The 21,923-nt window shown below is 34.3% G+C and overlaps 2 protein-coding genes across 2 annotated transcripts in view; both read right to left on the bottom strand.

Moving 5' to 3' along the window:
- Positions 1 to 5,997: 5,997 nt before the first annotated feature.
- Positions 5,998 to 16,708, bottom strand: LOC11411608 (zinc finger CCCH domain-containing protein 19). Its single transcript, XM_024779664.2, has 10 exons — positions 15,759 to 16,708; positions 15,570 to 15,649; positions 13,397 to 13,581; positions 11,260 to 12,160; positions 11,040 to 11,167; positions 9,941 to 10,000; positions 9,807 to 9,857; positions 9,103 to 9,173; positions 8,237 to 8,388; positions 5,998 to 8,144 (listed from the first exon to the last, which is right to left on the bottom strand). Exons 1-10 carry the CDS (start codon positions 16,493 to 16,495, stop codon positions 6,310 to 6,312), a joined length of 4,200 nt encoding a protein of 1,399 aa, XP_024635432.1. The 5' UTR covers positions 16,496 to 16,708; the 3' UTR covers positions 5,998 to 6,309.
- Positions 16,709 to 20,676: 3,968 nt separating this feature from the next.
- The window catches only part of LOC120579645 (zinc finger CCCH domain-containing protein 19), a 10,294-nt gene continuing 9,047 nt past the window's right edge, over positions 20,677 to 21,923 (bottom strand). Inside the window, exons 7-8 of the mRNA XM_039832209.1 lie at positions 21,698 to 21,923; positions 20,677 to 21,189 (exon numbers count right to left, since the gene is read on the bottom strand). The exon at positions 21,698 to 21,923 is cut by the window's right edge and continues 102 nt beyond it. Coding sequence (XP_039688143.1) covers positions 20,956 to 21,189; positions 21,698 to 21,923 — 460 coding nt within the window. The 3' untranslated portion in view covers positions 20,677 to 20,955. The remainder of the gene's footprint in view (positions 21,190 to 21,697) is intronic.

The raw sequence follows: 21,923 nt of genomic DNA, 5'->3' as shown, positions 1-21,923 counted from the left end.
AATAACGAAATTTTACGAAGGTCTAATCACATCAATATACCTAACCTTTTTATTAAGAAAATTGCTCTTCTCCCATACAAAATTGTTCACTCTCCCATACAAAATTGTTCACTCACATGTGAACTACCTAAAATATCCTCGAGGTGACTTAAGTCACGTTCGGTATCATCAACGTGACTTAAATCACGCTCATGTTAGATACCAATGTAAGTTAACGCACATTGAATCCCAACGTAAATTAACTCAGCTAGGATTGCATTTCTCACGTATTCAACCTGTTTCATTTTTCCATTGCCATAATTTATGCCTTCACTTATTTAGGCACATATCCTCATTTCAAATCATCTTCCCACTCAATATCATTGTTTCTTCACCTACCTTAGCAGACAAATCACAATACTAACTAACATTTTGGTAACTAACAAATTTAATTAGTAAACACACTTTTTCAAACCTTAATTAGTCAATATGTTCATGGGTAGTGTTTTCAAAACTTTGCATAGCTTTTTCCTTAATGTATGTACGTGCATGGTATACGTAATTTACCAAACTTTCAAAACGTTGATGATCACATAATGCATTTTTTTTATTTTTAATAAAGTTTTCAAAGTTTAAGCCAGAGACATGTCACATTGCTCAATTACAACTCTATTCCCTGTTTGGTGCTATAATCATATATCAAATGAAAATTTATAAGCACTAAAATATGGACGGGAAAATATAGAGTCCGTATACCCCTAAAAAAAATATATTTGGGTCAAGAAAATATTGTGATTTGTCTGCTAAGGTAGGTGAAAATATTGTCCACCACAATGTTTCATTTTAGACCAATATCAGAAATTCTTACTAATAAATTAAAACGAACACATTTTAAAAATAAAAAATAAACAATGCTTTTGATTTTTTCGTACAACATATTATCACAAATCACAAATCAGACACGAATCTAAATTGTCCCTCCTAGTTTAAGACTTTTTTTTATAGGCGTACGGGCTAGAGCTTTGTTTAGCATGGTTGTCTAACTTATATCAAGTTTTCTAACAATCAGATAAATATTAGTAATTAGTTGTTACTCTCAAAAAAAAAAAAAAATAGTAATTAGTTGTTAGTACGTTGATTTTTTTTTTTTTTTGACATAGTTTTTACTTTTTATGTATAGTTATGTCATTTCTTATTGGTCTTAAATTATTTCAAACAAATTTAATTATTGTGAAATTAGAAGTTATTAATTGAAAAAAAATCCTTTTTCTGTAGTTTGTGTAGAACTAGAGATTGATGGACATTGTCCATAACAATCTCTGATAGTCTCCTTCACTCACTAACGATTCCACTTAGACCCGTATAAAGACTTTTTTGTTGGAATATTTTATTATTTAATAATATTCCAATATCATTATGTGGACAAATATCGTAATAATAATTATATTAGTTATTTATCAATTTAGAGCCTTAATTTATTAGTGATCAAATTAAGTAATAAGGCTAATTAGATTTCTATTTTGGATAATTAATTATTTAATTAGTTGATATGGACTCAACATGAGTGGATGTCCGGATGACCCATTAACGGAATAATGGGAAACGTCATCCAATATAAAAGAGGTTATGGTCCCCAATATACCGTACACGACAAACTCTCTCTTCTCCCCATCTGAAGAGAACTTGAGGCATAAAGGTACCGATTGAGGAACCAAATCAGCCGCCGCTAACTCTATTGTGTATTTCAGATCATCTTTTCTCTTTGGTTATCGTTGTTGATTAGAGGGCTGCTATGAAAGCTTTATCCAGATATTTCTAATACCCTAATTCTTAATATACTTGATAAATTAAACATGTCGTAGATCCGATCATAATCATGTTCAATGTTTTATTTGCTTCTGCTATTGATTCATAATTGTTGAACATGTTTTATGAAATCTGTTTTTATTAAGACCTAAATTTCCAGCTCTCTCTTCAACAACAAAGCAAACTACACTTTTTTACACCTAAAAAACTTTTTTTTTTACTGACTTAGCGTTACTGCGTTTGCATGCACTGGTACCGCAGCCTTCAACATTCAAACTCAATGGAATGCTGTTCCAATCCGGCGAACCCTCTTGATCATCATGATCACACGGCGTTTAGTTTCGGGACATCTCTTGGATCCCATTAAATTTTTCTAATAGCCAGTAAATCGACGTGCCTTCACAGTTGAACTTGCCCCCCTTTGTTAGCTGTTACCTAGAAAAAGCTGCAACTTGGAAACAATTGATGGAATAATGAGGCTGGAACCTGGAAGAATAAGATTTACCAACACTTCAATGCTTTTGTCAACAAACAAAGAAAAACACTAACACTACAACGCTTAAACTTACAAGTTACATCAGAAATCATGTGGAATAAATAGAGCAGTAGTGCTTACGTTATCGAAATTGTTGTATATTCAATTAATTAATATGGGTTACGATTACAAAACAAGAAAATTTTGTATTAAAAAGAGCATATTTTATACTTTTAAGAATTTGAGTACATAAGTTACTTTTGTGAATGAGAGGTGTTAGATAGATGTTGATGTTTAGAGGGGTGTTTAAAAATCAGCACTTTTAATAGTTGTTAGTCTGCATATTTGACATTATCATGAGTGAAAATGTTATTTGTTACTTGGTCGAAGATATGGATTTAGTAAGATTTTGTGTTACGAGGATTTTGGTTCGACAAACGAGAAGATGTTGAAGGGAAGATTGGTTTCAGATAAGAGCCAAGTATGCTTTCAAGGAATGTTATTTGAATTTTAAGTTGAAGAGGTGTTTCTGACCTTTAGTGGCAGTTATAGTTTCAAATTTCTATGTGCATGTAGTTTTCTAGTATAAATAGCAGTTTCTCAAAGAAAAACGGGTCACAATTCAATCATACAAAAAACTTACACGCAAACTATCCGCATTTAGAGACAGATGAGTTTACAAGTCACAATGTATGAATCTGTGTATCAATCTACTTTCAATCAATGCAATTTAAATTTGTTTTCTTAAATTCATTTGCAATCTACTTGTTTCTTTTAAGCGTTTTACATTTCTTTTATTGAAATAACTTCGAAAAATTTAACCTTGTTAAATTCGACGGTTATCTTCATTGTTTTAATAAGAACATCAATAACATTCATCAATTTCTGAAAAATAAACAGACACATTATGTTCTAAGATTTACCGGTTGATATTGCAAGTAATTAATTTTAAACCAGTGGTTGTTTGCCAAAAATCTATACGCCGATTTTGGAGATTCGTTTCACATAAACAAATCTTGGTACCAATTCACAATAATACAATGAACCACCGTATTTCCTCATCTAGCCCACATTCCACCGTAGACCTCTCATTTATGTATTTTCTCCTTACCAATTCAAGGTAGACCATTAACAAAATTCAAGACATATCAGTACACTCAGATTCATGATTAGTTTTATATAATTAAACCCCAATCTACAGTTTTAAAATATGCTTTACATGAAAAATAATATATCACGCGTAAAATTCCTTGTAAACTCAAGTCTATTTTGTGAAACATGTAATTAGGGAACATGATTGTTCATTTTAATAGTCTATTGTAGAGGCAAGATATGTATCAACCAAACTACTTGCATTATTATTCATTAATAAAATAAAAAGATAATCCTAATAAATTCTGGTATAATGATGCAATTTTATTCTTATGCAGCATGCCCTTATACCTTAAATGGATCAATCTCCCCAAACCCTAAAAGCCTTATTAGGAAAAAAGAAAATGGTATATTTTATTCAGACGACAAATGTTAGTATATTATTGTTATATTAATTTTTTTCTTGCTAAGATTTGAACCTTAAACCTGTAAGTCTTTACCAAAATGGCCATGGGATTAATGAAGGAAATTGAAATTCTTTTGGACATACACAAATCGAAACAGTCAGATTCAATTTCGTCCCCTTGCCACTACACCCACATTTCTTTTAAATCTGCACATTTTGAATCAAAAGGGAGTTAGTATTCTCAAAAATACACACATGGATCTTTAGAACCCAAGCAAATACCATAGTCATCTATACTATGCTGTTAATTTATGCTTTGCCAATTAAAGAATTATTCTCCTCTGACGTATAAAGGCTTAGAAATTTGAGGTTGGTTCAAGAGTATAATGTCTATGCTCTGGAAGAATATAAGACCATTAATTTGAGGTTGGCTAAATATAAAGAAAGAAGATAAAATTACATATTGAGTGTTGTTTTCATACTTTTTATTAATAAACTTATAAACATCTCTTTTTAGGTCCTTAAGAAATCGAAAGGTGAAATACATATATGAAACAACTGAATATCTATTAATACTTTTATTTCTACTAGTTTTCGATAAATAATCTCATTTGATGTAGTTAAATATATTATTGGGGTAACTAATTACTAAACATACTACTACCTCCGTCCTTAATTATAGGGCTCTTTTGAAAAAAAAACACAAGAATTAAGAAAGTTAATTGTAGTAGTTTCCTAAGCACACCTTGTGCTTGGAAATTGCTTTTGTTGTGGTAATATAATTCCATTTTGATTTGTTAAAAAAAAAAAAAAAGTTAATTGTTGAATTAAATTTGTTGACAATTGTTATTGTTTTATGAAAAAGAATGAGTAGATGTTTTATAGAATATTTATATATATTGCAGAAAAATATGCAATATAAATTGGGATATAATGGTAAAGAAATAGTTAATGTACATTAAAATTTGAAAGAGTCTTGTAAAAAGAGAGAAAGAAAAAATTCAAAAGAGTCTTATAATTAAGGACAGGGTAGTAATATATTCAAATAAAAAATATTTTTTTTGTTGGCTAAATCTACCCCATAACAATACAAGGCTTCATCCCTGCTCGTATTTTGTTACTTTGTCTTCAGTTTCTTTTTTCAAAATTAATTTGTGTCTTTTTATTTTGTTTAATTGGGTTTTTCTTTTTATAACGGTATGATAATTTCTTTGGGAGTTTTGATTTCCTTTTGGTTTTTTCTAAATTACCTTAGAAGAATGGTGGGTAATTTACCCACTAACCAATGAAAATGAGCAATTTATTTGTAGGGTCAAGATAGTTCATGAATATGTGCTTATGTGGCTAATGTGTATTGGTTGGGGTAAATTACCCATCATTCTTTCATGGGTAGCCTAGTTGTCACCTTTTCTTTTTGTGGGGATTGAGGAAATCAGGGTTTGGGTTTTGAATGGAATCAGCAACCATGAATATGATAAGAAGACTCAAGAGCATTGATGTTGGATGAACTTCAATTTCTTCCGATCCTCCAAGATCTTGTAAGAATTATGAAGGTGGTGGTGTGAATATGGCATGGAGGAGGGAGAAGGGTGGTAGAAGATAATAGTGTGGAATTTTTTTTAGGGTTGAATGATAAGATTATATTCTCCATTTGATCCAACGGTCAACAACGACTTTTTAATGGTAAAAAATCTTTTATTTTTCCACCCTAAATCCCACCGTGATATACACTTACGTATATTTTAATAAAATAGATTTTTTTTTTGTTGGATGAACATCCTAGATAGACATTGTCATGTTATCATCTGAATTACCACATATATATAAATTTTTTAAAAAAAGTATATCATTTATTACATGATCAAAAACCAGTCAAAATACATAGGTAAATCTTCAATTATCAAGACTAGCGTCGTCTGTCCGCTTTTTCTACTACGATAAATATTAGATATTTCAAAATACTGGGAGACTATAAAAGCATTTAAGCTTACTTTTTTCAAAATTTACACATTAATACATCAACTTTTCTTAAATTTTAAATTCAACCCAATTTTTTTTATAAAAATCACTTCGACTTGTTTTTTATTTTTTGAAGTTTCAAATTAAATGAATATTCTTCCTTGTTTTCTCTCACGAGTCACGCCAGTTTTTCCCCGAGAGATATCCTGGCCTAAACTCATCAACCTTGCGGAACTCGGTTCTGAGATTTGGCAAGCACATGTGAATCAGCCTTGGTATCTTTAACGAATGTGTTCCCTTCACAGCACTAAGATGAAACAATTGTATAATACAAAAACCTATAACCTCATCACTTTTGTCATTATTAATCTAAAGACATCTCAACTACTGTAGCTAGTCAACCATCCCATAAGTCAACTCCAAGGTGAGAAGTGACTCATGAATACAAGGCAAAATAAACTAGAAAATAAATGAGATGCTACAATACACAAGTTCTACATACATGATCATCATTACACAATGTTAAGCCATGTAATGGGGAAATACTGTACAGTAAGAGATGTTTCTCCGCAAATAAGTAGCCCAACAACTCTTAGTTGTGTTGATAATCGCAGGAAGCTCCTTTCCTGCAATTTCCACTCTCATAATACCTGCAGATTCCTCTTTGCCCCCCACTAGGAGGCCTAGAACCCCCTCTGCTTCCGCTTCTAAATGATGACTGCCGGTTCCAAGATTTACCTCCACGACCAGAATCTCCACCACGGGTACCACGATCCCCTTGGTTGTGAAACCTCTCTCCGCTATGACTCTGCCCGTTTCCCCACATGCCTGGGTTCCCAGCAGATGCAGCCCAAGAAGGATTGGCATTTCCAGGTGCTGGCCCTTGACCAGGCACAGCCCAACCTGCACTAGCATTATTTACATGTGGATGACCTTGACCAGGTGCTACCCAGCTGCCTGCATTTGCATTTACCTGAGGTAGCCCCTGGGTAGGAGCTGCCCATCCTGGAGTTGCATTTCCAGGTGCTGGCGCTTGTGCATGCGTCCAGTTAACATTCATCTTGGTAGGTATAGCCCCACCCAAGCTAGTATTCTGATTTCCAGGCATGTTCATGCCCCATGACATATTGGGTGGTGGTGGGACCATGGTGTTTGCTTGATTACCTGGTGCAGTCATGCCTGGAAATCCATGTGCGGGTAAACTCCCAGTTGGATTTCCAGTGCTAAATGAGGCAGAGTTCTGAACAGAAGAAGCATCACCCCATAGACCATGGGAAGCTTGCTGGGCAGGCAAGGTTCCAGAATTATTCACCTCTACTCTTTGAGATGGTGTACCTCCCCAGGCCTGTGATTCTGGCTTTGGAACCACAGACTGACCCCACCCTTGAGCTTCAGCACGAGAATTATGGATACTCGCAGCCTGGTTTTGCATATTTGCAGCTGTTGCTTGAAGATGCACTTGAGTAGTATCTGCAGTTATACCAGGGTGTGAGTTGACTGCCACAGAGGTCTGAAAACCTCCGAGACTGTTTGGGAACGAATTTCCCAAAACAGACCCAGCCATCTGGACAGGTGTTGGTGACCATTTGTTTTCAAAAGCATGCCCCATGGACCCAACTGAAGCAGTTTGGGGAGTAGGCGAAGGGAGACTTGTTGGTTCATTTTTTACACTGGCACCAGAACCCCAACCATTTCCAGGGTTTTTAGGGACCTCAACTGCCAAAGGAGATGTTTTACTTGCTAAACCTTGAGCCGCCAAAGGAGACATCCTGGAGAATGAGGATGAGTGATTTTGAGCCTTAGGAGGAGTTGTATCCACCGCGGATGGTTCTATAGAAAATTTCCCTGCTAAGACATCTCTTAAGAGTATAGATTCATCTTGTCTCTCACTGGTTTTCCAAATCCTCAAATCAGCAGGGAAGTATCCCGTATTATTCCATTTGCTAAGTTGCACCATGGAAAATGGTCCCTGAACTTTTCCAGATGGATCCTGATAATGCCACATCTTTTCAGTTTCATTAATTTTCACAGCCGGAGCTGCTAATCCGCCAGAAGATGGTGCTGTGGCAGCTTCTGATACAGTATTTGAGAAAGACTCGGATGCTACCAATGGCCGGGTACTTTTACCACCATTCTCCAAGCTTGAAGACAGTAGCTTTTGCCTATCCCAACTATTAGATAGTTGTGATTCCTTATCTCTTCCCTGGTGAAATTGAGAATCATTTAAAAGCTCAGTGGCATTAGAAACATCATCACCTTTGACTGAAAATCCCTTATTAGACAAGTTTCTGCTGAGTTCCTGATTCATGGGAGAATAGTTCCTTGTTCCACTCCAAGAATCACTTGAAATGGAACCACTTCTAGGCGAAGCAATTTCTCTCCCCTTCCTTCCAAACGCACTCGACCCTCTAGGTCTCATGAAGTTTTCTGCAAGCATAGAAATGAAATTATTACCAATTACCAGAAAAAAGATGTCAAAATATAGATGAATTTAAAATTACAAACTGTATTAAAATTACCTTGTCTTTTATCCTCCATTTCATCTCCTTCGTCAGACTCATAACTTGGATCCATTTTTGGATCCACATGTATTTCTGGAATTTCCTCCAATCTACGTTGCCGTTCTTCAGGGGTTTTCAGAAGCTGCAATTTCTCTACACATTCTCTGAGCGTGACAGGAAGTTAAGGATCAACATAACACAGTAACCGAGAGCTCTTGGGATATGTTTGGATGGAGGGTTTTGGAGGGGTTACTTTTCTTTTTTAAATTACAGATTATAAAATGTTTATTAAAATGAATGAAGTGTGATTGAAGTATTATATGATCATTTATCATGTTCTTTCAATTTTTTTAAAATATCAAATATATTTCAAAATATAGACTTAGCCTTCCAAAAACCTCCTCCCAAAATCAGTAGGTTGAAATAAGATAACCATAGTAATATATACAAGTTGAAATAAGCAAAACATTATCATAGAAAATAAAATACAACGATAATTATCGATCTCAACCAAACGATTGGTATTCGAATACATACATTGAAGGCGCAATGAAAATCCTTCTTTTAACATGTACAAAAATCGTTAAATATCACAATGCAGGACTCAAATATTACCCAAGTAAATTTCTAACAAAACATGATTCTAACATGTATTGGAATGGAGGCAACCTAACCTAGCGCCATCAAGCTTGGTTCATTGGATCCAGTATGGATCTAATGCTCTGTAGCACCAACGCTTTTGACAGAAGGCGTGTCCGGTGTCAGACACCAGCACGTGATTACATTCAGTTAATTCATTTTTTCAAATTTTTTACCAGTGTCTAGTGTCTGTCGGTGCTTCATAGATCTAATTTATTTAACTTTTTCTAATGAAAAAAGGATATTCTTTTCTGCGTCCATTCTCACTAGCTCTATCACGAAGGTGGCTTAGCCGCACTATCTCTGTTTCTAGCCACTGCAATAGAAAAATGAGCAATTGAATTAGAAGACCATTGACAAATACTGGAAAATATATTTTAAATTTCATCGATAAAAGAAGTCCAAATTAAGACAACAAATTACAAGGAAATGAAATGAGGATTTAATGAAAACATGCCAATAAAAGAATTCAATTTAAACTAATTGGGACTATCAGTTAACTTCCAAATTAAAGCAATACTTCATTTTTATTGGCAAGCAGAAATGTCAGTCTTATTTAAACAGTTAATAACATGAACAAGAGTTCCATGAATTTACAATTACTAGTCTTCACCGATTTAGATCAGGTAAGATCAATGAGAAAATTTAACTACAGAAAGAATATTGTGTCCCCTCTACCACCTGTGATCACACACTAACTTAAATCAGACGAAAGATAAGATAACTCTCGAGACTCGTTAAACAGTAATTGAATTCATCAACCTAATTTCCTTTCACATTTCTACTGAAGCCTTTAAACGAATAAAACTACATTTGTCATTGAAGGTAAGCTCTTCATGTATGTCATATTATTTTCTCAATAAATCATAGTCCAAAGAACAAATATTAAGAAATTTTGAATAGTAGAAAAATGCTTAAGCAAGCATCTCAGGAATAATGTATTACTCACATCCTTTACTCTAACTGCCTGAAGTGTCAATGCTTTGTCCTGAATGTCACCCTACAAGCACAAATATGGATCCTCAATACAAACTATAACATCTGATACCTAAAACAGTTTTATGTAACCTATAAAATAATTACCACGGTCATCCGATTAATGAGGCCGCATTTTATGCTTTGGCGGAGGCGCTTGCACTCATCCTAACAAAAAACAAATCAATATCTTGATGAAAGAAATAACACTAATTTAAAGCATAAATTTAAATGCATTTTCTCCAGAGTAAAAAATAAGCAAATCCTAACTAATTTTAACATATTAAACGTTTATCTACAAAACCCAATATTCATAATTTGTAGAAAATTATATGAAGAAAATTTGTAGTTTTGGGTATGTAGTTATTTTTGCTTAAATTTGACTCTGAAGGGAGTAGGTTAAAAGAAATCTAAATCTAAAAATAGCTCATCCTCAAAATTAAATGGGTGAGAGTAAACAACAAATTAAATGAGTGAGAGTAAACAACAAATTAAATGAGTGAGAGTAAACAACAAAATTAGTCATTCAAAGATTAGTCCACATCAGTCCTCCAAGGATTCATCGCACTGAATTAGACCCTCCAAAGTCTAATCACCTTTGTCCTTACAGATGACTTAAGTGAAATAAAGGGATGAATTAGGCACCTTTAAGGAACTATTTTGATCATAAAGTTTTTATAGGGCTACTGATAGGAACTGATATCAAAATATAAACTAATAGTAAGATTACAATATAATCCCAAGAAATTCGAGAGTCTTGGTTCTCTCCCCTCCAAGAATTCGAGAGCTTGGTCTCTCCCTACCAATCCTTTATCCCAATCCCTGAATACCTTTCTTTTCCTCTGCATCTTATTTATAATACTAAGTCCTATAGCAGTTACATAGAAGTTTAGTAGACAGCAATTACTACACATAAGTAACAGTTACTTATTTATAATATTATTAAATAAACTACTATTATTCTATAACTGCTGCCCTTAGGAGTCCTATTACTAACAGCTACACATGCTAATCTTTGGTGGACTAATTCAAGGGTTTACTCATGGTTATATAAGTGGTTGCCTGGCTTCTTCAGATTCAATTTTGAGCAACTGAAGCATGGCGGATTCTTGGCCTTCCGCCATCAACCACTGATAACATCTACCATGGAAAGCTTTAAAGGGATTAAAATCAATTGTCACTAAATATCATGGCAAGCTTTAATCACCTCTGTGAACTCCTGATTTGAGATGATATCCATTGATACAATCTCTGTCTTGTTTAAATTTAAGATTTCTAGCAAGATATCTGTCATCTTTTTACCAACTTTATATGGCTCTGCTGTTTTGCATGTACCTGACCCAGAACATAAAAAAAAAATAAGTACAAAGTTTATTGTATATTGCAAATGATGATGGTATGAAAGTTAATAGTGTACAAATATTTACCTGCAACCTGCACCAGCCTATACAAGTCTTGCTTTTGACCACTACCAGAAATTCTTATTCTCACAAAAGAACCAACAACGCTGTCATGAAACTGATCTGTATCTTCAAGTAGATCTTCCACTAAGTTGCGTCTTAGATAAATTAAATTAATATTATGATTATCAATGGCTGCATATTCATCAATATTTGATTGAAGTCCTCTCTCATCACCCTTTTTACGACTTTTACGTTTCTTATCCTTTCCAACTTTAATATATGTATCATCATCGCCATCACCTTCCAGATGACTAACTTCAGTATCGACAACACTCCCCTGGTGATCTTCAGCTTGTGAATCCTCTTTTAGAAGGAAATGGGATTCAAGAAGTTTTAACATTTCAAAATGTCCAACTCTTGGCTTACCAAACAAATTTTGAAGCCTCGCATCACAAACGATTTGACTTTTTCGGCGAGGATCTCGAAGTTTATTTATTTTAATATATTCTAGCAAAAGAGCATGCACATCAAACTGCGGCAACATAGATTTATCTCCATTTCTCATGTGCATCACAAACTCCAAAAGCTCCTTTGAAGCCCACTCAGAGCTTTCTTCTGTAGATGACGCACTATATGATTTCCCTTCTTTGGAACGAGACTTTGCCCGTTTCTTGGGCTTTCTTTTTTTAGATCGACTCAAATCTACATTCTCATAAGGGCTATCTGAATCTGATCCTCTATCATTTGTGGCATCAAAAAGTTCATCTGGTGATTCCTCTTTAGAAGGAAGCTTACCAGAACCCTTCCAAGGGTTTTTGGCTTGAGCGAGTTCATCAAATGTTAGAGATAGCTTTCCTTTTAGATCTACATAGTAATCCTTGAAAAGGTACTCCCAACTATTTTTGTCATTAAAGTCAACCTGTGCCTGCATCAATCATGAAAAAAATAACTAAATATAGTAAAAAGCAGGCGCATCTGATTAATGGCATTATAAAGTGGTCTACGGAATTATTGTTGCTGGGTCTGCAGTTATTGTAGGCATGGGATAGTTTGATATGTATAAAATACTGTATGCGGTTTATGGATGTAGAAACCAAAATTGAAGAGGAAATCTTTGCAATAATCAATAACAAAACAAGAATCACTGCATCAGGACTCTTAGGAGCAAAGTTAATTTCCCCCATACTTAATTTTGCACGCTGAAAAGTAATTCGGCTATGGCGTTGGTTAAAAAGTAAAAAAAAAAATTAGTTTGTGCTTGAAAAATGACTGCTAAGTCGGGACAAGGCAACCAAACAATTTCTTCCAAATTCATTTTGCTATTTAATTGGCATAAAAATATACATTGTTCAACATGGCATTTTCTACTGTTGGCAGTTAAGATTGGCATTTCATAATATTAATATATTATGAAAAACTAGCATTCTATTTCTTTCTTGCTTACTTCTGTGAGAAATACAGATCGAAGCCTGATTCATCACCCGAAATTATAAGCGCATTAGGCTATATTTTAAGAATAAAAAAGCTAAATGAAACTTTGTATTTTATAGAATTTGGGTATTTTGTTAGGTGTAGATATTCTACAAGCAATCCAGTAGCAGCATTTATTATTTGTCATTTTTGCAACCGATTGCATCTTGTCTCTTCCTTCAGTCACCTCCACAACTGGCAGTCATGGGATGTGTTTCATTTATTGAGCCGTCAGCCCATGCATTTTCATTGCAACTAATGTTAGGCTTGGAACACTCAACAATGTTTTGGGACATAAATGAATGTTCCCGATTGTGTTCCGTATGGGATTTAAGTGAACCCTTTAGACACAAATTTAGTACAGTAAACATGTATAGAACCTTAATCTTGACTGGATCTCTTAAATATGATACTTCGAGATCGCTATCATATATGAGGACAGATTCGCTTGTCCATGTATGCAAGCGCATGTATGCTTAATAACTAAAAAATGCACCCCAAGAAAAAATAAAACAAAAAAGTTAGCAATAAGTATATATAAAAAACCAATTGCCACCACCATCTCAACAAACAGAAGCAGTGTAGAAGGATCAACACTTTATCAGCTCAAAACACACATATACTGCACCATTTTTTAATAATAAAAGCATTTGACAAGAAAAGAGGCGGGGAGTAGGAATAGAAGATATACCATGTTGTTTCCCTCCTCATTCTGTTCAATCAACATTACAGTTCTCATGCATGTCTCACAAAACCCCTTGTTTCCCCTAACACATAACATAACAGCATCTTTGATACAACCCTTGCACAAAGAGAATGTACATGTATAGCACAAGTAGTGTGCATTCTTCTCACAGTTGCTGCAAAGATGCCAACCTAAGATCATTAAGATCAAAGATGTAGAAAGTCAGACATAGCAAAGAAATGTAAATATTATGATAACATGGGGCATTTTTAGTAAAATCAATTATAAATTCAGTGCCAACACCTGTTTCTCTAAACAAGACTGTCTAAACAATGTACTTATAAATTCAGTGCCAACACCTGTTTCTCTAAACAAGACTGTCTAAACAATGTACTAAACATTGAAAAAAATTAAAATTTGTGTGAACCTTAGTTAAAGAGCACTGACATTCGACGCAGATGTTACAGTTAACAAATAGTCAAATAGTCAATTAATTAAACTAATTAGTGAGATTTATCATACATTTCATATAAGATATTTAGAATTGTTATAAATTATATAGAAGACATAGAAAAGCGCGCATTAGCAAAGCATCACTCCCTCCTCAAGGTACTAGTAAGATCCCTAGCATCAAGATGTCAATCACGTTGTATCCAGTAATATTTCAACAAATATACGTGGGCAAATCTCAAGGTAATATATTCATACAACCAATTAAAATATTCAGACCATGAGGCACAGTTCTAAAGTAATCATACAGCTAATAGGGACAGATCTACCTATGCATCGCCTGACATTTCGAATTCTCTATACTAATATTGTCAAAGAATGATTCGGATACAAACAAGAACTGTTGGCAGTAATTTTAAGAAGCCAAATGACTCTTAATTAACAGTTGTTATACTTTAGTAGCCCAAAGGAACACCTTGACTTTTGAGCATTTGGAAGCACAAACTTCCATAATATAATGCAGAAGCAGATGCAAGCACTTCAAATCAACAAAAAGCTTGTCAAATCTTCATTCATATGACTCATGCTATCCTATCACTAGCAAGAAAGCCTGTGTTTGTACAACAATTACACTCCACCTGGTAAGGGTCTCACACACTGGACCGCCCTTTTATTTTATTTTTTGAAGAAGCTAAATTAGCCCACCTAAATTGCCATCGAGGAGAATCGAACCTGAGACCTTGAGGAGGAGCACGCTCCAAGGTCCCAAGCCAACAACACTAAACAACCCAAGTGGGTTTGGACCACCCTTTTATAAAATCTAGTATTAGCCATGAGCGTTACAGTACAAAACTAAAGATCAGGGATGATCAATGCTTATCTAAAAGCTGGTTTATTGTATGTTTATGTTAATTTGTGTATCTTTTAGTTGATTGATACAAATCAATTTAAACCAGTTTTTGGTTAAACATAAAGTTGCTTCGCTCTCTGTGAGTTTGGAAATTTGTTTTAGTGTCTATAACAAATTCTATTAGAAAGTTAAAAATAAAATTAACTCAAAATAATCTAATCCATTCATGTGCTTAATAGTTATTTCTCACTGTCCACAATGCATAATTCATTATGAAGAGGATGAAGCTGTTGTTATTTTACTGAAGTCAAAGTGCTATACTTCATGCACATGATAGTTTTATAGTCGGCCTCCCTAACATTCAAATCTAGCTCCCGACTCTCTAAAAAATATGGGGAAGACATGTAGAAGTAAAAAACTTGCAACTTTCAAAATCATAAGTATTTACAGACATTTCAATGTCATTGGTATCATATATTAAAATTTGAAATGTGAGCTTTATTTTATCAATAATACCAACACTTAAAGTCTAACTATACAAAAAAGTAAAAGTGAAAACCGAACTAAACCCTAATATACTAAAATGTAATACCGAACATGGAACTAAACCATAATATACTAAAAAGTAAAAACGAGCAGCAAACTAAACCCTAATATACTAAAGTGTAATGGCGAAACCGAACTAAACCTTAATATACTAAAAAGTAAAAGCGAACGCCAAACTAAAAAACCTAATATACTAAAAAGTAAAAGCCAACACCAAACTAAACCGTAATATACTGAAAAGCAAAAACAAACACCGAACTAAACCCTAAAATAAAAAGCAAGGAAACCATGAAGAATAGAATAATAACAGAGACTCGGAATAAGGAATCTTACCGCAATTCCACTTTCCCTTGGTTTGGAAGAAGGCCTCGTCGCGATTAACGCAAGAAGGGTGGTAAGCCTTGGGGCAACCCCTAATGAAGACCAAATAAAACACAATGAAATTTCCAGATAAACAAAACATAAACATAATGAACAGAATTACAAAGCTACTAATGTGAGGAGTGAGTCTCAAAGGATCACCTTCGGTCACAAAGCACAAGGTCACCCCCATCAAAGCAAATGAAACAAACGTCCTCTTCCATCTTTTTCTTTGAAGGAACTCTCCCACTCGATTTAGAATTCTTCCCATTCCCACTCTTCCTTTTCCCAGCACTCGCACTTGGACTTGGCTCCTCCTCCGCTACCTCCACCACCGTCTCCTCATCAGCCTCTTTATCTTCTACATCTGGTAAACTAACATCACCATCACCATCAGGATCAGCTTCTTCTTCGTCATCTTCTTGCTCCTGCTCTTGTTCTTCATCGTCTTCATTTTGCTGCGGATGTTCACCTTCTTGAATTTCTTTCTCGTCTTCTTCTTCCTTCTTCTCCTCGTCGTCTTCTCCGATCAAAGGAGCTTCATCTGAGTTATCAACCCTAACTTGAACCTCTTCGACATTATCGGGCTCTAAATCAACATCAGTCCCCTTCTCCTCTGCAGCAATTTCTTCATCGTCTTGCATACCATCCCCATCACCGTAGGAAGCAGTTTCCATCACATGCAATTGGCCTTCACCGCCCTCAGCCAACGCCGCGTCATCAACAGCAACCTCATCGGTGCTGTTTACGGCGGAATCATTGTTCTCACATCCAATAACGACGGCGTCGTGCATATCGGCGTCGGCATTAACTGAGAGGTTCGACGGAGGAGGAGGAGGAGGTGGGGAATCGGAGGGTTGTTGGTGAGGTGGAGCTTCCTCTTCTTCGGCGGCATTCATGGTGAAATTGAAATCCCTAGCTAGCTAGGGAAGGGATATTTAATTAAATGAAATGAAATGAAATAATAATAAAAATAATATTTGGGGATTATTGATTCCTTCGTCACTTTGTATATATTCTGCTGCTTCTCTTGTTTGTGTTTCCCAGAAATCAAAACTACCATTCCATAGAACGGAATCGAATGGAAGAATGATGAAGCTTGCTTACGCTGTGCCCTAGCCACTCACTCATCCTCCTTTATGGCCCATTACCATTTTCAGCCCATTTACACATGGGCTCCTCTTTTTCTTTTTAACACACCCCACTTTTACACTCATGAATATGAATAATGAAATCACCTCTCAACACAACATGGCTAGTATTATTTTAAAATGTTTTTTTTTTTTCAATTAATTTTATTTCCAAAAAAATAATATCAATTGGTGATGCATCTTAAGAGACAATGAAGAAATAATAGAATTTTGGCCCACCATTATCAAGCTAGATTATTGGGCGGATGAGACCTTGATGATGAAGGTATTAAAAATACGTCAGAGTTAGGTGGATGTTTTTTGGCATTTTTATCAATGTTTTATGAAAGGATCGTAACGAATTGGTATTTAATCAATACTCCAATCTTCAATCAAATTGGCTCCTTCATGTAGCTAGCCATATGCAAATGGTAGTTGATAGTATTGATAAACCTGCGACATGTATGGAGGGCCTGGGTCCATTATTTCTATCAAATGGGAACCCCCTCTTGTACGTACTTTTAAGTTTAATGTAGATGGAGCCCCCTCCTAGACTCTTGTGGTGGTCTTATTCAATGATTGTATTGCAATCTTGGTCGCAATAATTCTCAGTGTGTCGAGATATGGAGCTTAGTCCATGATATACGTATTGCTCGCCATCTTCATCTTGACTGTGTCATTTTCGAAACGGGTTCTACCATTGTTGCAGTTGTTGTCCTCAACCAAACTACCATGCACTATCTCTTATTTCAAGCCTCTCCTAGAAGAGGTTTTTAATCATCTAAATCTTTTGTATTGGTCTGTCACTACTCAGCATTATTTTAGAGAGGTCAATTCATCTGCTTATTTATTACCCAAAGAGGATTTGATACTCTCTTCTCTTCGATTTTAGTTAATATTGATTGTAATTTTCTATATGGTATTTTGATGATGGATCATAAGGATATCCTACATATCTTTTGGTTGGTTAATATATCCCCTTATTACCAATCAAAAAGTAAAAACCACGTAAAATCAATTTTTATTAATTTTTTTGGATCATATATTTAAAGAACCACTCAAAATGAATCATATTTCGATTTTTTTTTTTTTTAGAATTTAATTCTTATAGTTTAGTGTAAGTATGTCCTACACCGTTAATTAATCATAACTATTAAATCATTAAAAATACTTGGATTTATTCGTAGTTATTTTAAAGACATTTATTTTGGTGTGACCGTTTGGCATTGTAAAACTCATGCCTAAAGAAGAATTTGTCTTAAAAATAGTGCATTTAACGCATTGATTTTTTTTTTAAGGAACAATGCATTGAAACTTTAAAAAGTTATTTTTTCTACTTAAAATTTATCATTTATTTACATTTTTGCATTCTTAACAAGTGCCCTAAACCCTTAGGCCGCTTGTTAGCAAGACCAATACATATTAAACTTAATTAAACCAAAGGAAGAAGTTATTATTAAATAAAATATATCGACACTTTTCATGATTCAATTTTTTATTAAATTTAAGGTTAAAGTGCACTTTTCCCCCTAAGTTTCAAAAAGTTGCGATTTTAGTCCCCTATGTATAAAAACTATAATTTTGACCCTCTAAGATTTAGCTCCTTTGCATCTTTGATCATTTTGGCCAATTTTGACCGGTCAATTTCTATGTGGCACGCCTAGGTGTTTAATTATTTAATTAAAAAAAAAAATTAAAAACATACAGTCATTTTTTAATTAAATAAATAGCCTTAGGATTAAATCAATGACTATCCGCTTCTCCAACTCTCTATAAACCCTACCCTAAGGTAATGCTTTTCATGAATCAATTTTCTATTCTCTTGTTTATTCCCATGTCTTTGCTTGTTTGTTGCTTTTTGTTCTTTTGATTGTGTTTCTATTTTTATACTAAATTTCAAATTTAATAATGATGAAAGAATAGATCTTGTTACATAATTGAAATTTGAACACATTTTCAAGTGTACCATGATTATGAGTATTAGTATCTTATGATACCTCTAATTGTATCTCAATTCGATACAAACCTGATCTCAATCGAATCTCAATCCATTTTGATATATCATAATTTGTCCTTAAACTTGGTGAAGCCAATGGTTTTATCTCGTCACTCGGTAGTCAAGCCTACTTTTCTTTTTTTGTCATTTTTATTGAGGTTCACAAATACATATAAACTAATTTTTTGCTTGTCACTGACACGTTGTTCATTGCTCATATACCATACAATTTAGAATAAGATTCAGACTTAAGGTTCGAAAAGTAGGTATTCTCTAATTCACATTATGAATTTTGTTTTTATAAACATGTAGTTCTCTAAAAAAAAAAAAATGTAGTGAAATCTTAGCTTGAGAACTTGTTGCTCTAGATTTTGTAGGGACTGATCCATGAAGTTTTTAAATCTCTTTTGGTCTGTCCTAATCATGAATTGCCAGCCCTAAAAGATAGTGTCTAAACTTTGCAAGAGATTCAGTGATAGCGAGCAATTATCTAGTATAGGGATACTTGCTTTGAAAATTAAGCAATAAAGCGTCATCCTTTGACTCAAAACCGCACCTATACCAATCTCTAACACATTAGTTTCTAGTGTAAAATTTGACAGCATAGCCTTGTTCAAATTTTCAAAGGCAGAATCTGCAAGTTCCAACCAAACACATTTAATTTCTTTAAGGGATGTTTGGATTGAGGGTTTAGAAGGGGAAGAGATGAGAGAATTCGTTTTAATTTTTTAAATTACAACTAATGTAAAATGTTCTTTCAAAATAAATTAAGTGTTTTTTTTTTGAAGTATTATATGATCATTATTCATTTATCATATTGTTAATTCAATTTTCTAAAAATCAATTTATAATGTCCGTAATTTAAAAACGAAAACTAAGCTCTCTCCTTCTAAACCCTCAATCCAAACACACTCTTAGTAAATCAGCAAGTGGCCCAGCAATATTGGCATAACCTGCAATCAGCAAGTGGCCCAGCAATATTGGCATAACCTTTAGTGAACCTTCTATAATAACTTACTCCATAACATGAACTACATACATCATTAATTGAATGAACCTAAAGAGTCAATTTTGTTTATATTTAAAAACGGATGGAGTATCAATCTATAGAACTCCCTAAGTTGCTTGATATTCAAAGGACGTGGCCACTCCAATACTGCTAGCACTTTGGTTTTTTCCATTGCAACTCATGCCCCAGACACGGTATGCACATCTGATACTGCTCTACGGTTTCTAGAACATATTGCAAGTGCTGCAATTGGACCCCTCATAGATTACCAGTGAGAAAATCATGAAGTTCGAGCACAATAATTTTGTGGTGCTTCAGAAGCAACCTCCCTGATAAATTTAACATAAAAGATTTTTCAAAAGAAAATAACATAACATTCATAAAAAGCAAGATAGTGAGTAATGTTAGTTAAGTAGCTGAGCACATTTAATGATCTCATTAGAATGGCTTGAATGCAATATTTGTGCAGTTAGACACCAGACCTACAAAAGTGAGATTTCCAATTCACATCTCCTTTAATGCTAAGGCTCCGAATTCCTATTCTTTTCAGGATGTCCTCTTTTGATTTCCATTTTTTTCTAACAAAATCATATTAGAATTTAGAACCATGGCATGGGTTTGGAATTTAGTCAAATAAATCATGAGTTACATGGAACCTAAGATAAGCTTAGGATGTTATGTTAAAAAACCAAGTAACCAACGCAAACATTATGTGAAACTCTAATCCCGATTATCACAATAAACTAGTCATATTTATCAACAAAAAAAAAGTGTCCTATACCACTCAATTTTGTGGCTTATTAAGAAGCAAGGTGCCTGAAAAATTACCAAGATTCAACAATATCTATCCTCGGCGAGAAAATTATAGAAAGATACAGCACTTCCATTTTGTGGTGTACTTCAGAAGCCACAACACACATTTTATTTGGTTTTCATTCTCTTACATTTCACAATTTGTTTTTTTAACAATAAATTTATTAATGATCAAATCTTTGCATACGACGAACTAAAACTGGAAAGATAAAAAGTACATAACAACTTGCGCCAAAGGAGGAGCATCCAAGAGAAAATTCAAACACCATACAACATAAACACCAATAAAAACACGACTCAACAAAAGGTACCACCAACACGAATAAAAACAAAACCTCCAAACCTAAAGCCAACACTAAAACAAGCTAAACTCCCCACAAACCATTTCAAGAAATTCTGATAAGCATTTGATTAAATTTTGCATTGATCAATTGGTCTTCCGTAAGGAGAAATCTTTGGATACAAAATAGCATAATCTTTCACAGTTTTGTATAATACTGGCCTTGACTCATTCACTAGTTTGTCAATTGGTTTGACCTCTTTCTCTGAATTTGGGCGACATGTCATAACTACTGTGAGCCTTTCCTTTTCTGAATCTACCACTGCTCTGTGTACTGGACTCTGGAAAATTCCATTGCTCATTATCTGTGTGTATCACATTCAATTTCAACATGTTGTATCAATCCTATCGTTTTTCAGGTATATACAGGAAATTGATAAAGAAATGCATAATAAGAAATTTTATCTTTAAAATACAATTTGAGTTATTTTTTTCTTGATGAAATTAAATTAGCCCATCCAAAGTAGAATCGAGAGAATAAAATTTGAGACATTGAAGAAGAGCTCACTCCAAACTACTAGGATTACATCATTTTTTTATAGTTATATTCTATAGTTGTTTTAACACTGCCTTTATAACACTCGTAAACCGGTCCAGATCTTGGATTCTTTTGGTATTTAGATTTTACCACACTTAAGAGTATTTTGTCCCGTGAGCATAGCTCAGTTGGTAGGATAATGCATTATTATATATATGCAGGGGTCGGGGTTCGAACCCCGGACACCCCATTTATTCACCTTATAAGGTGAATTCTAGCCACTAAACTACCTGACAAAAAAAAAAAAAATTTTAACAACCAAAGTTACTCCGTACCTCCATTTGATCACCAACATTAATCAGGAGAGTATCAGGGACTATTGGAACTTTAAACCATTTGTTATCTTTGAGGACTTGGAGGCCTTCAACCTCTTTATCTTGCAGCAGAATAGTTATAGTTGATGGATCAGAATGTACCTTCAGGCCTAGAACATGATCAGCCTTAGGACATGGAGGGTAGTAATTGATTCTCATATACGTTGCAGCTCTCTCTCCACATTCC

This window comes from Medicago truncatula, chromosome 3 (genome assembly GCF_003473485.1).
Source record: "Medicago truncatula cultivar Jemalong A17 chromosome 3, MtrunA17r5.0-ANR, whole genome shotgun sequence".
Lineage (NCBI taxonomy): Eukaryota > Viridiplantae > Streptophyta > Magnoliopsida > Fabales > Fabaceae > Medicago > Medicago truncatula.
The sequence above is the reverse complement of the archived record's forward strand: the minus strand, read 5'-3'. Positions and strand labels throughout refer to the sequence as shown.